This window comes from Aspergillus affinis (assembly GCF_023601865.1).
Source record: "Aspergillus affinis strain CMG 70 chromosome Unknown NODE_34_length_287566_cov_88_205910, whole genome shotgun sequence".
Classification (NCBI taxonomy): domain Eukaryota; kingdom Fungi; phylum Ascomycota; class Eurotiomycetes; order Eurotiales; family Aspergillaceae; genus Aspergillus; species Aspergillus affinis.
In genome coordinates, this window is record NW_026515815.1 from 136,855 (window position 1) to 153,829 (window position 16,975).

Genomic DNA, 16,975 nt, shown 5'->3' on the forward strand with positions numbered 1-16,975 from the left:
TGTGCGGTGTGTATAGAGAGGATTGCGGGGGAGAAGAGGGAATGACTTCAGATGAGCCGAGGATTTCGTTATATACACCGGGAAAAGCACCAGGGCGGATAATTATCCGACTCCGCATTGTTTATCTGAAATTGCGGGGAAGGAAAGGTGCGTCGGGTCAATCGTGGCCGAACTATCTATACAGGTTCCTATTAGTGGTAATGGATGAACAAGTATAGTTAGCGCTTTGGGGAATGAGGGACTTTTTTATTACTTAACCAACTATATCCGAGTTAGACCAACCATGTCCAGGCTAAACTGATGTCAGATTTGAACCGTGTATCGAGCTTCAATCGAAGAGTCTAAGTTGGCCACGAGGGAAATGTCAAGACGAAGAAACTACGATTAAGCCGAAATGAAGTGAAGAAGAAACCAAATCTATAATTGACCAAAGTCGTAAATCATGTCTCAGACACGTGCAAATCACAAATCAAAGACTGTAGTAAAGGGAAGCATGATCGAACTAGATCTCTCCAGCACGATTTCATTTGCTATGTCTAACAAGATCCGTCTTGATTCTCGTCGAGAGAAAGATGAAAAAAATAAACAAGACTTGTCATGTCATGTCATGGCTTTGCTTGTCCCCTCAAGGACAGACAAGCAAACAGACCAGACAGACCAGATCAGACCGAGAGTAGCATGTATATCCAAAGAAAAGGGGAAAGGAATTGACAGGTGAAGGGGAAGAATCCAGATAAAAATAGACGAGAAAAAATATCCTGAGAATCGAATCCACGAACCAAGTCGGTTTAGAAGCTCAAGCACCAGAAGGTAATAGAAAATAAAGAAATAAAGTTGTAACTGGAGCGAGAGCTTATCGATGCGGCGGAGGAAATATGTATGGTAGTATCTCCCCAACAAGCGTCGTCAGTTGGAATGATCACGCTTAGTGACCATGGTGACCATGGTGGTGACGCTTGTGCGCGTGAGTGCGCTTCGAAGGAGGCGCAGTAGGCGTAGTAACGACGGTGGAGACGTGTTGGGTGTTGGTCTCGGTGACGGTGGAAAGGGTCTCCGGAGCAGCAGTGGATGTTTCGAGAACGTTACCCTGCGGGTCGACATAAACGAAGACTTCTCTCTCGACGTAAACCACGGCTTCGGTAACGACGCCATTGACATACGACGTGGTGGGCGAGGCGGTCCAGGTGGATGATTGGGCAGCCGAGGTGGGAGCCAAAGTGGGAGCTGAGGTAGATTTGGCAGTCGATTTGGCACTGGAGGTAGCGGAAACGTGCCCGGAGACGTAGGAGAAGGGCTTCGCATAAGAAGGTCCATCCGCCACAAGCAGACCGTCGGGGAGACTGCCCTTGTACTCCTCGACATCCTCATCTTTCAACAATTCGGGCACCTCGAATTTACACTTCTGCTGGTCGCTCTCACTCTGAATGTCGAAGACATCGCAGTCCTGAATCTGGCCAGAGGGGTTGGTGCATCGCTTCACGGCCGACTCGAGGACACCAGAGTCCCAGCCGTGGATGAAATCGGCGTGATATCCGTAGCCAGTCGGGTCGGCGTTGGACAGCACGAACCGTCCTTGCTTGTCCTTGAAGGCGTAGGTGTTCCAGATCGTTTCGAAGAAGAGAGACACAACGCGGGTCTCATAGCCCTCGGGGCAAGTTCCATCCATAACCAGCGAGGGGTAGGCGACATGCGACTTGTGGTCGTCGGAGTCGCTGTCCTTTCCGTTCCAGCACGACGGGAACATGATTTCGAAACGGACACCATCCGTGCAGTGCTCATCCAGGTAGGACTTGTCGGGCAGGTAGTGGCGGCCGAGCGACGGCTCCGCATCCTTGGCGTAGTTCAGGCAGTTAAATCCAAGAGCCTTCTGGCGGAGGGCATCCTGGGATCCCTGCTTGCCGGTCCATTCGGATTTCGGGGGGTCGGGGATCGGCCAGGGGAAATTGCGCAGGAATGGATCACCGGCTACCATACGGAAGTTTTCGGGGAATGCCTCGACTTTCTCTCCGTAAAGAAGGTAGTAACTTTTAGATCGCCATGTTTAGTTAGCATGTCGATGCAGATTCAAAAGCATCAGATATCACTCACGCAAGCATGCCTCCCACTTGCTCCACAATTTCAGTATCACCATTCTCGTGCTGGAAGTACAGCGCGGGAGCCCAGTACGCCGACTTGTCCTGGGTGACTGCGCAAGAGGTGCAGCTCGATTCTTTGAGGCTGTTTTCGCTGACGGACATCGAAAAGGCTATCGAGACGGGGGTTTAGAATTGGCACACGGTAAACACACGCAGAGTCACTAACCGCTTGCGCCATGAATCGCATGGACGTGGTTTGACGCCTTTCCGGGGTCCATCAATGGATCCATTCGAGCCAGACCACTTCGTCCTCGGCAGGGAAGTCGCCAGAAAGCATCCGCGACGCTGGACAAGGCGGCCAAGCAGGTCACCAGTCCGACGTCAAGTCGCATCGTTCGAGTCATGTTGGCGACCAAGTATCAACGGCAAATGAGCGACGATGTTGAGTTCTAGAAAGAGCGAAGGTGAAGGGCGAGATCGTCGACTACAGCGTCCCCAGAAATGATAAGTAAGAATTGCGCAAGAACGCCACACAAGATTTAAACGAAAGCAAGTGTACAGAATGCAAGATGAGGGCGTGTTAGGATGTGGTGGGGGTGTCTGGCGCTACTACGCAGTATAAGGTGCAATGGCGGGGAGTGGCATAGTATAAGACCACAACATCAACAATGTCAATAAATAAAAAGTGACAAAGCAAGATGGAGACGCGCCGAAAGAAGGTTTCATGCATGAGGGGGGAGAAAGGACAGGCATTCAGGAGTCCGATCTCTTGAGATCCTGCATATTTCGCGGTCGTGGCTGACTTTTGGGGAGGCAAGGGGTGAAGTATTCCCTTGCAGTATCATTCTGCAGTTGCCACTCAGATTCACACGAGGGCATTCTAGGCTCAAGGAAACCGGGCATACTGGGAACCAAATATTTTCGGAACAAATCAAGACTTGAACATACCTTTCTCAAATGATCCAAGATTGTCGTAGTAGTTTCCGCCGATCAATAACTTCGATCACTTGTCAAGAATCCAGGGGAATTCTATTCGGACTATTCCGTAGTTAGACAAACCACACCTCGATTAGATTTGTCAGGGAGAGAAATGAGTAGGAAATAGAGACAAATAGATAGATACCTTAAACGGAACTCGATCAAAAATAAAAATAACAGGTTGTATTAACGAGAGACTGAAAAAGGAACGACCGACAAGGGAGGGGGGGGCCAAAAGAAAGGAGCGAGAAAAAGCGAAAGACCGTGGGAAGAAGAAAACGGATTCAATCCCCTAATATAACAATCAATCAAAGGAGTGGAAAGGACGTCAACGTCGCCTAAAAGGGTGTGGAATGGGAGAAGGGGAGGAGGAGAGGGAGAAAAGGACGGTAGACAAGCGATATTAAGGAAAAGAGGAGCCAAGTCGCCGCTCAAGATGGTCTGTTCACTTGGGAATGAGGGCAGCAGGCGCCAAAGAATGGCCTAGTGGCCAATGGCAATTAAATGCGTCATTGGCTCCCTCCTTTTTTTTGACTCTCTTTGTTCCCCTTTCTTAATCTTCGGCCCATAAATTAACTTCATTCTGCCTCGCTACAAGGCCTCGCGGGTTCTACTCTCGTTTCTACTTTCTACAAAACTCCAAAACCCCAAATCCAACAGGATGGACCCGAACCTAATTCGCCCCCTATGGGGAAGGGTATTTCTGGTGATTTCTTGTCGAACCTTGCAAGACGGGGTCGGGTTCCCCATCGATTTAATTAATCAACGATGGGGACGGAGCGGTCCATATGATCATGTTCCTAGCCTGCGACACAGGATCCGTAACTGCGTATACCGTGGGTTCTTGATGACTATCCGTACTCCAGTCCGTAGGTTGGAGTCCCGGTTGGCGGGCGCCACTAAAACTATATGCGCGGGGGTTGATTTGCGATCCCTCGTCTTCCTATCATTTGGCTGGATTAATCCCTGTAAGATCGTGGAATAATCAATAGGAAACATCAACGGTTTTCCCGGAGATCTCGTGCGACGGCGAAGGAAGTGTCCAGTGAGTGCCCTCATTTCCCAAGCCCGGCCAAGGGATGCTGCGCCTTCGGCGGTGTTATGGGGCCCTCCACTCTGTCCCATTCTTTTTATATTACTGATCTCCAAGGGGGTGCCCGGAATAAGGCAGCAGTTCGTAAGGAGTCCCCCGAGCGCAAACACTCGGGGCATCATGTCCGGAATATCCATCCTATAGGGGAGCCAGATTCAGAGGTCAATCCGACCGAGGTGGGAAAGTTGAGACAAGACATCGCCGAATCATCGCCTTCCTTAGGGGGCCGTCTTGAGTCAGATTAGAGGGGGAGAAAACAGAAATAACCAAGTCAGGGAAGAAAAGGGACCCAAACATCGGGTTGTTCCTGACTAGTGGCGCCACTAACAAAGTCTGTCCAATGCATGATGCCTGGCGGTGCTTAGCGCATGTTGCTCGGTCGCAAAAGCGTGGAACGCAGACTGAAACGGTGACATTATGCAGGTTGATCATTGATGGCCTCAGGAGATCCGAATCGTCCAATCAGTGGAGACACAGGGGGAATCATCGCAAGAGAGGTGAAGGTGAGGCTGCTTCAAAGGATCAGAAAGGCTGAACAAAGTCATCAAAGAAGCTGTCTACTCCGTACTGAATCCGGTTCCCTGCCGGAAAACGACTCCAACAAGGCCCCTCGCCTCATAGGCTCATACGCTCCAGCCTAAGTAGTTCTGCTCCGAAGCGATCACCAAAAAGCAGACTGTTGTTTCAGAATTGCCGGTCGAACTGTGGACCTCCAGCCACCGCAAACTCTGCCAAGGCTTCGGCGTGACCAGCACAGGGCTTGTAGGAATTGAAATGGCAGGACCGAGAAGTGTTTGGAGAATCGAGATTTATCAACGGATCTGCCCGATGGGTTCTATTTCAATACTGAGGGAAGAGAGATGAAACCCAAAGTGTAGGGCAACCGCGGGACATGGCGAGTTGTGTTTCTTGTCAGTGAGACTTGAGTTTGGAGAGGCAAATTAAGGCGGGACACATGACGTTGTTGGCCTGGGGCCGCCCTCCATTGGCCGAGGTACTTACGGTGTACAGGGATAGACTCTCACTTTTACGGTGTACACCCTCCTACTCATTTCGATTCTGATTTTATCTCTTCCATGTCATTCGTTTGATACAGTCAGATTGGGGGTTTGGGGGTTTTCGCCTTCGGCCCCTAACTGGGATGGCCGTTTGCTTACGGAGAATACAGTAGCATCAGCCTATTGGGGTCCACAACAATTGACCACGTCGAGGCTGAATTGTCTGGCTCCCCGCCAGTGCTACGTGCGAAGTATACATAGCAGCAATATTGGAGTAGGGAATTCTCCGTAGACCCGAAAGCAGGGTCCAACCCCTACGAAGCTAAATATATCCCGACCGGGCGGCCCCTGAGTCAAAAAACCGACTCACCAACTCAGTAAACGCCATTTAAAAGATAAACAAAATGAGACAATCGCACGAATTATTTGTTGTCTGCTGCATCTGAGGAAATAGTCGGCGTAAATAATAAATATAGCAAGGGGCATATCAAAATCTAGGCCAGTGTATGGGAGGTGACACCTCGGATAAAAAGTTCTAGAACCTATAGAATTCTATTAACATTCTAGGACAGCTTCTATTTCAGTCCAAAATGCCGCCTGACTCGGCTATTCCACCAAAAGAAAAGAACAAGCTCATTTAGTCACCAAACCGGAATAGTTATTGTATACAGTGGAGCACAGTCCTTATTTAGGATGTTGTCCAATATCCTCCACTCAAAAAGAAATGATCTCAGACAATTTAGAAGGACACGAAAGCTCGTATTTACTGTGTGCGACATTTATTGACTTGGATGTTAGCCAAGGTCACCCACCTTGCGCAGAGGATCGGTATGACCTCTCATAGCAGCCGCATTGCTGAGATAGCTACTGCTTGAACCCGATTGATACCAACCCCTTCCAGTCTAATAACCATCTAGATCGATGATGGAAATAGGGGGCAGGATAGGGATGGAGGGAGCATCAAATGTCTCAGTTCATGATTAACATATTCTGGACTCGGCGACTATCTCTACCAACCCGCAAGATCTGTTAATTTACGAGTTGGTAAATCGAGAACTATCTTTCACAGACAATTTCGTTTTGGGGACTGCAATTTGATACCTTTTGTTGCTGATGAGCAAGCAGCTCTCTTTCGTCCTTGTCCCCTCACATGAGATGATAGTATACAATAGAGACGTTGTTTATCAGCTTCAAGAATCTCTAGGTAGATACGAGTTCAACCAATAAAATGATAACAGGTTCTATAGATATTATCCCATAGCTCATAAGGCGTGGTCGATATTAACCCATCTCATCCTCTAGATACATATCCAGAGAAAATATACCTCCCAGAATGAGTACAAGACGATAATAAATCGTATTCCCGAGCAAGCAACTATCCTTCTAGCCTTCTCATTTAGAAAAGTATACAATAAAAGGACAGTCAATAAATCAACCATACTCTTTTAGAAATTAAGTATATCGATGAAGTCTGTATATCAAACACCATGACAAAAAATCATAATTTCTTGCAGCGAGTGCTCATCAACCTTACCCTCTAACCAATGGCCAGAAACGACATACCCAATTGAAAAGACCAACAAGGCCGGTCCAGACTCCTTTGGTCGATCAATAGTATACCAAAATACTCACCAATATATCCCATTCAACTAGCCTAACCCCAAGACAACTTCCTCTCGAGAAAACAAATCCCACAAAGAACAACACCCAACATCATCCATACTTATATACCCACACACACCAAACTAACCCCTGTCAACCATATTCACCTCCATCAATCTTTATCTCCGTTTCCCTATCTTACACACCGTTCCAGTTCCATTTCCCCGCGGAAAAGCCATGTGTGCAGTACAGGACGCAGGTAATGATCTCGCAGGACAATTTAACCTTAAAGGGTATAAAGACCCTGGCGACCTGAGGGGTTTCTCCCCGCTTCTAGCATGAAGTAACTAGAAATCGCGAAATGGAGATTTATCGGCGGGATAGAGAGTAGATAAGCGTTCACATACAGAATTAGGGCTTTGGGCTTTGGGTTTGAGTTTACACATGACTTCTTCATGGGAGGAATATCGTGTCGTCATATTGCATCCATCAGACTCTCGTATTGAGATATGATGTATACATCTTTTCGCTACTTTTACTATTCAGTGGCCGCTGATTAGTAAAGGTAAAGATAGATGTAAAAAATCCGGACTAGTATCCTAAAAAGAAAGATTAATTGTGCATACTACGATAACAATCTTGTAGCTCGGGGCTACCTGTCAGTCTGACTCCTGTGATAACCAGTTGTTGAAGAGATAGAAAATCCAATCCAGTACTGTCTGTCTATTTTGCTGATTAAACTGGATGAAGTAATAACTAACTAACTATTAGAAGACTAAAACTGATTATGAGAGTCTATCTGCAGATAGTAGTTGCCTTCCTTTATCTGGTCATCGTCATTGAAATCTAGATATCTAACACAGCCTACGAGATATACAAAGACAATACAAGGAAAGAAAACTCAGATACAGCTATATCACACCCCAATAGCACTAATCTAACCACAACTGAGTCGGTTTCGTCAACCTACCATAGAAAGTATCCTCCTCACAGACTACAAAAGAATATCCTCACCACCTACCTACCTTACTCTAACCAGTCACGAGACGGTAGAGCTACACATATACATACATACTTGGGTAGCAACAAACCCCGGTAAACCTAGTTACCTACTCCGTAGAGTAAGGTAACTAACTAGGTACTGAAGCAATGTAACTGTGCATGCATAGTATTCTTCTCAGCACAAAGAGTGATGATAGTCACAGCTAGCCTTAACTAGGTAGACACTCCCATGTCTTAATCGCATGATGCTTGCGTGCATGCAATATGCATACTCCATACTCCACAGATATATACAAATCTGCCAAGCTGAGATGCCCCGGAATCACCGGCCCCGGTCCCGGCGCCCGCGGACACCCTATCTAGACATCGATGTCTATAGAACGATGCCTTGAGTATATACCGAGGTAGGTACTAGGTAAGATAGTAGATAGGTAAGTAAGCCCGCGGACCCCGACAGAGACCGCCAGCACCTGTAGCCAATCAGGTCGCTAGGATGCAGATTATCAAGCATGGAAGTTTTCCAGAAAGAGCAAACTTGTCCATGCGAGATTCGGTGGCGAATCATCAGGACCTTAAAATAATACTGAATAAGGTATGGCAGGTGATAGGCAGTTTCGATACCTTGTTGAGTAAAAGGTATTCTAAGCTTACTCTGAATGTCTATAGGTAGTAGTCACTAAGTATTCCGTATGTAGGTAGATTCCTGATTCACGTCGAACACGACAACGACGCGGGAATACCTTCCAGGTCTTAGGCCTGGCTCAGGATATAGTATCACTGTATAGTTTACACCGTAGATTATCTTTAATTTCAAGAACAAAAACTAGCAAACTAGCAACGAGGCCACGTACGCAGGGCAAATCATAACTATTTACTCCGTGCTCCGAGATAGACGATACTTCCTAGTGTAGGCTACTCTTCGCAGTTCACTCCGAGAAAATTCAAACCATCCTCAGTTGGGCAAAGCCTCCCCGTTAAATTGAACCGCCTGAGCATCTGGTCGATATGCGACAAGATCGCCGAGCGAGGCAAAGCATAGCGGGAACTTAAATGAAGATATGAAATTAATTTGCTTCAACGGGCAACAATTGTTCATGGCGGGCAAGGCTGAGCAACCGGCCAAGCTCTCTTAGGGGCGGGAAGATTCTGTGGCTAACGAAAACCGGATTGTCGTCACTGTGCAGTTGCGTTGCCGGACAGAGGCGGACACATGTTTGTTGTTTGTTGACAATGACAGCAGTCCCTCTGTGTAGGAGTGGGGGAGCAGAAGATCCTGAAAGACCAAAGGGTTCGATCTTCGAAGACTACTCCATGCAAACCGGACTCATGACTGACAACTGACAAGAGCAGAGCTTGACATACGTAAGAGTGGTGAATTCGTGAACTCTACCAAATTCCATTGGGTATTGATTTGGGCGTCCGGTCCATTTTATGCGGCATTAATTCTTATTCGACCGAGTAGGAGAAAATGCCTCGAGTTTCAAGGGTAGGCCGGTGAGGGCTTCTTAGTCAAGTATTCCTGTTCGTATGCTGAGCTTGCGAATCAGAAGGCAGAATCTCTCATGGAAATTAGCTCCACTGATCCGGTCGTGGAGGTTACTAGACCGAAAAGACTAGTGACTGCACGCGACTGGAGTAAATTCGGAACCTGAGCGGCTGGGACGGAGCAGTTAACTGTCTCGGTACGAATTGCATCTCGAGTCTGAGTTTCACTAGAGACCTTGCGGCCGTCGTGGCCGTCACGGCCGACGGTTATGTGTGAGCGTAGTTGTACGCAGTATACTCCGTATTACGGAGTAATGGGATAAGAAAAGAGTGGGAAAAAAGCAGATCGGTTGCAGCGTCGTATCTTGCAGCAGTGAAATCAAGATCCCCTGAACGGCCCGAAGACTCCGTAGAAAGTGGCTCAATCAATTCACCGAGCCGAAGCAACCGGCTATCGAATACCAATCTTCGACGCGCAACGTGCCTTATGACGTTAATTCGAACGTCGATAGAACGGAAAAAGAAAAGAGACAGAACAAGGAATCAAGGATGTTTCTGGCAGCGAATTTGGTGCAAGTGAAAATTTTCGGCGGAACCGATTCATACAAGTGGGGAGGCGCCACTTTCTGGAGTAAGGATCGACCAACGATAGTGCGGCGTCAAACACTCAACCATAGGACAGTCCTCCCACTTTCCCCTCGATGGCCGAATGGTACCTCATAGCCCCCCCGTTGCCACAAAGCGATTCAACGATAACAGCGGGAGAAACTAACAAGACTGGTTGCCTAGTATCCGGTTCCGAGCTTTCTGGCCCTCATATGACGATATGAAGAGGACGATGAAGGCCGATGGACTCGAGACAATTGGTCTGGCGTGCATAAGTCTGTTTAGTACAGTTTAGTTCATCCGTAGGAGACATTGTTAGAGACCAAAAAAAAAAAATTGGGGAGCGCTTTCGGAGTGCAGGGAGTGATGTTATCAAATCTCCGGTGGGGACGTCGAGTCGAAGGAAAGCAGAGACGGTGAAAAATAAGAGGAAAAAAGAGTAGCCGGCATTTCATAAATAGTCACTCACATCCCATTGCGGTGGCTTTGGGTTTTTTTTTTTCATATCGCCACCAACACACGTTCTCTCACACCTCTCTCCTCTCTCCTCTCTCCTCTCTCCTCACTCCATACCACTTCCCTCGTGGATATCGTGGTGGAGACTTTCTCATTTCCCTTTTTTTGAGTTTGGCTGTCTGCAACATAAGGCCTCTTGCCTTTCACGCCATCCAATTTTGTTGATAGCTTGAGAAAAACAAGCAAAGAAACACAGATTGAATTCTGTATAACTGATTGCCTTGGCCGTTCCGTATCCTCGTATCGACGTATCGACAGGTTCAGGTCTTCCCCGCCAGCAACAACGACGGTCATCGAACATCGACACCCCTTTGCAGCTCACGGCTTTGCGAAACCCGAATCGACGGATATCTTGCCAACAGCAGCCAATTTGTCCAACAGCAGCAACCCCTCCCGAACCCGATTTCGAATCCGAAGCGCCTTTTGAGGAATCCGTAAGCCCTTATGCAACGGTGGCCATAATCGGTTCAAATTAGACTCTTCTCTCGCCGAAATAGCAACTTTCCCACGCGATCACCTGTGCAACACGATAGCCCGGTCCGGATTGTTATCGATCGACACCTGTGTTGCCCTTTGCACCATCACGTTAAACCGCTGACTCAACTCCAGCTTTTTTTTTTTTTTTTCCTGATTATCCGACAAAATGAGCGAAATCGATCTAGAGAAGAAGCCCAGCGTGAAGCCGACGAAAAGCGGTACCTCGTCTGAATCCGACAATGCCGATGCCATCAAGTTGGCTGAGATGGGTTACACCCAAGACCTGCAGCGCAACTTCTCCATCATCTCACTGATCGGTATTGCATTCTGTATGTCCAACTCATGGTTCGGTATTTCGGCATCTTTGATCACGGGTATCAGCTCGGGAGGCACGGTTCTCATCGTCTACGGGCTGCTCTGGATCACGTTCATCTCATGTTGCGTGGGGTCGTCGCTATCGGAACTGGCAAGTGCCATGCCCAACGCTGGTGGACAATATTTCTGGGCCAACGAACTTGCCCCGAAGAAGTATGCTCGGTTCATGTCTTACTTGACCGGCTGGTTTGGATATGCTGGCGCAGTTTTCGCTTGTGCTAGTGTAGCCCTCAGTCTGGGACAAGCCGGTGTTGGAATGTGGCAGCTTGGCCATCCTGACTTGTATGCATTTGCAAGCTCGATACCTTCGGGACGGGCGTCTGAACATGTGTGTAGAATGCTGACTTGATCATAGTGTCCCCGAAGCCTGGCATTCCGTGGCCGCATACGAAGTCATCAACTTCGTCTGCTACCTCTTCAACTGCTGGGGTAAAACCTTGCCTGCCGTTGCCAAGGTCACCTTATATATCTCGCTGATCTCCTACTTTGTGATCTTGGTCACAGTCCCTGCCTGCGCCAAGACGCACGCCAGTGCATCCTACGTCTTTGGTCATTTCGTTAACTCGACGGGCTGGGAGTCAGATGGCATGGCGTTCATCGTCGGCTTGATCAACCCGAATTGGATTTTCGCTTGTCTGGATTCCGCAACTCATCTCGCGGAAGAAGTGCCCGAGCCCGAAAAGAACATTCCGATCGCAATCATGGCCACCGTTGGCATCGGCTTTGTCACTTCCTGGACGTATTGTGTTTCGATGTTCTTCGGTCTCAGTGATATCAGCAAATTGTTGAACTCTGCTACCGGTGTCCCCATCCTGGAGCTCTACTACCAAGCTCTGGATAACGTGGCTGGCGCCATCGTTTTGGAGACTCTGCTGCTGGTGACCGGAATGGGTTGCTTGATCGCCTGTCACACCTGGCAATCTCGTTTGGCGTGGGCATTTGCTCGTGACCGTGGCATGCCCGGACACCAATGGCTGTCTCGCGTCAACCAGACGCTGGATGTGCCGTTGCACGCCCACAATGCAAGCTCTTTCCTCGTTGGCGCTCTTGGACTGCTCTACCTTGGTTCCTCTACTGCATTCAACAGTATGGTGACCGCTTGTATCACTCTGCTGTATCTGTCCTACTCGTGCCCTGTTCTCTGCCTCCTGTACCGCGGTCGCAACAACATTCAGCACGGGCCCTTCTGGTTGGGCAAGCTGGGACTTTTCGCCAACGTGGTCACTTTGCTCTGGACTATCTTTTGCCTGGTCATGTACTCCTTCCCTTCGACCATGCCGGTCAACGCAGGAAGTAAGTTGTCTCCACTATCAGGAATGGTTGCTTGATCGGTTATACTAACAGTCTCGGCAGATATGAACTATGTCTCGGCCGTGTACGGTGTCGTGATTTTCATTATCCTTGTTGACTGGTTCGCTAGGGGTCGAAAGTCGTACAAAGGCAGCCAAAGCTGTGTGGAGGGGGACACCTCCGAGTAAAGTAGGATATTGAGTATCCTACACTTCACTTCTCTTTCTGTTTCTTTTACCAAACATTTTTTTTTGCATTGAATCTGGAAGCGCATTCAAGTTAGTCATGAATCATGGACAAGCGATAACGTGGCTATGTCGAGGAGGCCGAAATCACTCTGGATCAGAAGATCTGAACAGAATCTGTACATAGACAAGATGATACCCTGCAGACGATCAAGGAAATACAAATGAATGAAAAAATTTTCAAACAACAGTGTGGTTTTTCTGAACGGTGACTTAGCGAGGGTAGAAGGACCCTCAAAAGATGGAGGCCTTCGTCAGGGTTTGTAAAGAATCGTCTATTTGAGGGGGTCTATATCGAGAATCTCCCCTGTCAAAGCCGGGGGATACATGGTCCAGAATGAATGTTTTCGAAAATAGAGGTTGACGCTCACTGGTTGCGAAGGGCAGATAAAATACCAGGCAGACCGCCGAAGTAGACCAGTCTGCTGGTGTCGCTTTGGGCTGGGCAATCCACGTAGTCGACGGGAGAGACAAGAGGAAGAATGATCAAGACGCGTTGGAGATGGTTGTTCTGGACAGGAAAGGCGTTGTCGCTTTGGGTTGGGGAATTTGGGAATTGGTGGGCGAGGCAGGAAAGAGCGAAGGAAGAAGGCAGAGAAGAGGCAGGAGCGAAGGAGTTGCTGGCATTCCATGCCATGTGACTGGCTATGCCTATTCTGGCCATTTAATCTACCGCGTCAGAATCATCTCTCTCCTGTTGTCTACCATCAACTCTGAGGACGATGGTATTCCCCGTGGCTGACGAGGTGAACCAACCAAGTGACCCTTGGCCATGTGCATTGACCCTTATAGTCGGACTGTCGGTTGATACCCAAACCCTGCAGAGAGGGCTGAGATACGAAGCACTCCATCCAGCCATGTCCCCTCGACCCTTGAATATCTACAGTACCTACTCTCTGTATGGAATCACTCTACTACTGAGTACTCCGTAAGTCTCCAACCGTGTCAGACTGTGGGGTTGACCAAAGAAGGTTGGCGGGAATTATCCACCGCGCACTCCAAATTCCCTTTTGTTGTGCGCCCGAAAATCTCGCACTACCAACTTTGACTCCGGCCAACCACCGAACCAGACGCTCCATGTACGTAATAGAGAGCCGTTAGTCGGAGTCGCGCTGACTCTCCAATCTGGTTTCTTTGGGGTAATAGATAATAGGACCTGGTGATATGTATCGATTCGATCTCCCCTCGTCGCATTCGAACCTTATAGTCCTCGTCCCTGAGTGAAAAACGTCACCACTCCGTTGTCGAGTCGCCGATTTGCCTGTTGCGCGATCCCTATTCGACCTGTCTCACTTCTATCCCGTTCGAGGGGCAAATTTGTGCACAGCCCTAATTATCTTGAAAGTTCAATTTCCTACTGTTTCGTCCAAGGGACTTGATCTACTGTTTGCTAGCATCGGAGATCGTTGCCACTGACACGGCGGTGCGTCTGTCGTCTTTCGATTAAAAAGGCTGGAGGATAAGGAGCAGTGCTTTGAATCCGGAGAAGAGTCTAGACAACCTCCTGCACCCGTCACAATGAACACCATGAACGAAGTCATCTCAGAGCTGGCTGAGCAACAGCCGGAAGTCCCCGTCCCTGAGTCAAGGGTCCTCATCATCATGACCGGAGGAACCATTTGCATGCGACAATCGCCATCGGGTTTTGTTCCGGCCAGAGGCTTTCAAGAACACTGCTTGGCTCGAGTGCCTACTTTCAACGATGGTTCTCATTCCACCAACATGGACGTGGTCGTAGATACAGCTGGAACGGTCAAGGGACATCGGAGCTTGCGCACCCCCCAGACCGCATATGGTCGACGGGTGCGGTACACGGTCTTCGAGTTCGACGAGCTCCTGGACAGCAGCTCGATCGACGCCAAAGGTTGGGCGCAGATCGCAGAAACGGTGAAACAAAACTACATTCATTTCGACGGCTTCGTCGTGCTACATGGTACCGACAGTCTGGCATATACTTGCTCGGCACTCAGTTTCATGCTGCAGAACCTCGGAAAGCCGGTGGTTCTGACGGGGTCCCAGGCCCCCATGCTCCAATTGCAGAATGACGCCACAGATAACCTTCTGGGTTCGCTGGTGGTCGCCAGTCACTTCATGATCCCCGAAGTGTGCCTCTACTTCAACAACCGACTCTTCCGTGGAAACCGAGCGAGTAAGGTATCGGCCAGCGACTTCGCTGCATTTGCTTCCCCCAATTGCCCCCCGTTGGCCGTGACTACGTCCATGCGCACCAACGTCGACTGGGAGCTGGTGAGCCGACCTAATAACATTGAGCATTTCAACATCCAAACCAACCTGGACACCACCCACGTTGCCTGTCTTCGCATATTCCCCGGAATCAAGCCGGAGATGGTCGACGCGGTATTGCGACTAGAGGGACTGCGTGGATTGGTCCTGGAGACCTTCGGAGCCGGTAACGCGCCGCACGGTCAGGATAACGCCATGACCAAGGTGTTTGCCGATGCCATCAAGCGAGGAATCGTCATTGTCAACGTGACTCAATGTAGGTTTCTCTCGATCGGAGACGATTGAATTTTGCTGACGTCGAATAGGTTTGACTGGCAGCGTTAGCCCGGTGTACGCCACAGGCATGAGCCTGTCGCGAGCGGGCGTCGTGGCCGGACTGGATATGACGACGGAAGCTGCGCTGACCAAGCTCGCGTACCTTCTGGCCCTGCCGGACTCGTCGCCGGAGACCGTTGCCAAGAACATGTCCATTTCCCTGCGCGGGGAACTGAACGAGGTATCGCAGCCGGTGTTCCGTCACCCGGACGGCGCGCTCCCTGAGCGAGTCCAGGTGCTCACGATGCTCGGATACGCGATCGCGCAAGGCGATCTCGAACGAGTCCAGGATATCATGAAGGTCGAGCACCACTGGATCCTGAACGACGCGGACTATTCGGGCAACACTCCGATCGTAAGACCCCTTCCCCTGAGCCCGAGGTCGTCGGCTATTTTGCCCAAGCTTGTCCGGTTAACCCCATGTTTCTAGCACCTTGCGGCGTCGTCGCCCTCCCTACCCATCCTTCGATTCCTGCTGCTGCAAGGTGGCTCGGTACATATTCGAAACCGCAGCGGTCGCACGCCCCTGTTTCTGGCGGCCAACGCCAACCTCTCCGAGCACGTTATGCTGCTGCGCAAGTCGGGGGCGCATTTGCATTCCGACGAGCGGCCCGCAGCGACGTTGCTTGCGCGACGGAGACCGGGGATCTGGGGATTGGCGGGGATTGGACCCCGGGAGATCAGTGAGAGGGAGATGGACGAGGAAGCGGGGGAGCGCCAGCTGGAACGGGCGATGGCGGGATCGGCGCCATAGACGTGAGGAGTGTCCTGTCAACTTTCTGTAATTAGTTGGTTCGTGCGTTGTGTGAGATAGATGACACCGATAAGAAGATAGGATGGATGGATGGATGGATGGATGGAACAGAATCGACGGGATGGGGATGTGTTCCACCTATAAAAACATACACCTAGTTGCACATATTCACAAGAATCACCTGATCACTTCCGACAAAAATCATTGGCACCGAACGAGGTCAGACGATCAACGGATAGAAAGAAGTAATTAATCAGACCGATGACATGCATCCGCGGAGATGCGCCCGTTAGTTGTGGTCGTGCTGCACAGACAGTCGGACACCGACCGTTCAAAGGCCGGCGCGAGGGGCTGAATTACGCCACGGAGGTTGAATCTTCGGTGAACTGAATGGTGAATCTTGGACGGACTCTGAACATGATGTCAATTCTCATTGAAATTACTGAGTGTATACGGAGAACGATCCAATCCAATGACTCCGAATATCGACTCCGAATCCTCCGTTAGGAACAATTAGCCAAAGCCACAAGCACCCTCTAGGTAAGTTATGCTAACGTTCAATGTACCCTAATGTTCAATATCACTACCCCTGTGATAAAACAGAAAGGTAGTATACACCGGACAGAGTACAACTAACCCGATACCACCTCACTATCTACCTATCAACCTCTCTCCATTGAACTTCCTGACTAGGAACACTAACCCACTATCAACTAACTATTAAACTAAATACTACGGTTAACTGCCACTGTCTGTCAAGTCAGCCGACCGATCACGACCAGCCGGACTTGGCGAGCGGATCGCCAGTTCGAGATGAGATTGGACGGTAGGGTAGGTAAAGGCGTCGGTGCGGCGGTCCATCGGGTTTCTTTTGATTCGGTCGATATTCGATCCTACTCCGTAATAACGTGAATTGTTGG

At 49.4% G+C, this 16,975-nt stretch overlaps 3 protein-coding genes across 3 annotated transcripts; 2 read left to right on the forward strand and 1 right to left on the reverse strand.

Annotated features, from left to right (window-relative positions):
- Positions 1–925: 925 nt before the first annotated feature.
- On the reverse strand, positions 926–2,479 carry KD926_006491 (DUF1996 domain-containing protein; the record flags this gene model as incomplete). The annotated part of the gene is made up of 3 exons (XM_053099481.1): positions 926–2,024; positions 2,089–2,245; positions 2,302–2,479. 3 exons carry the CDS (start codon positions 2,477–2,479, stop codon positions 926–928), a joined length of 1,434 nt encoding a protein of 477 aa, XP_052956748.1.
- An 8,519-nt stretch (positions 2,480–10,998) lies between these two features.
- Positions 10,999–12,685, forward strand: KD926_006492 (putative choline transport protein Ctr; the record flags this gene model as incomplete). The annotated part of the gene is made up of 3 exons (XM_053099482.1): positions 10,999–11,489; positions 11,563–12,500; positions 12,561–12,685. The coding sequence occupies 3 exons, from the start codon at positions 10,999–11,001 to the stop codon at positions 12,683–12,685; spliced, it is 1,554 nt and encodes a 517-aa protein (XP_052956749.1).
- A 1,575-nt stretch (positions 12,686–14,260) lies between these two features.
- On the forward strand, positions 14,261–16,055 carry KD926_006493 (putative lysophospholipase; the record flags this gene model as incomplete). The annotated part of the gene is made up of 3 exons (XM_053099483.1): positions 14,261–15,242; positions 15,292–15,656; positions 15,732–16,055. 3 exons carry the CDS (start codon positions 14,261–14,263, stop codon positions 16,053–16,055), a joined length of 1,671 nt encoding a protein of 556 aa, XP_052956750.1.
- Positions 16,056–16,975: the final 920 nt, after the last annotated feature.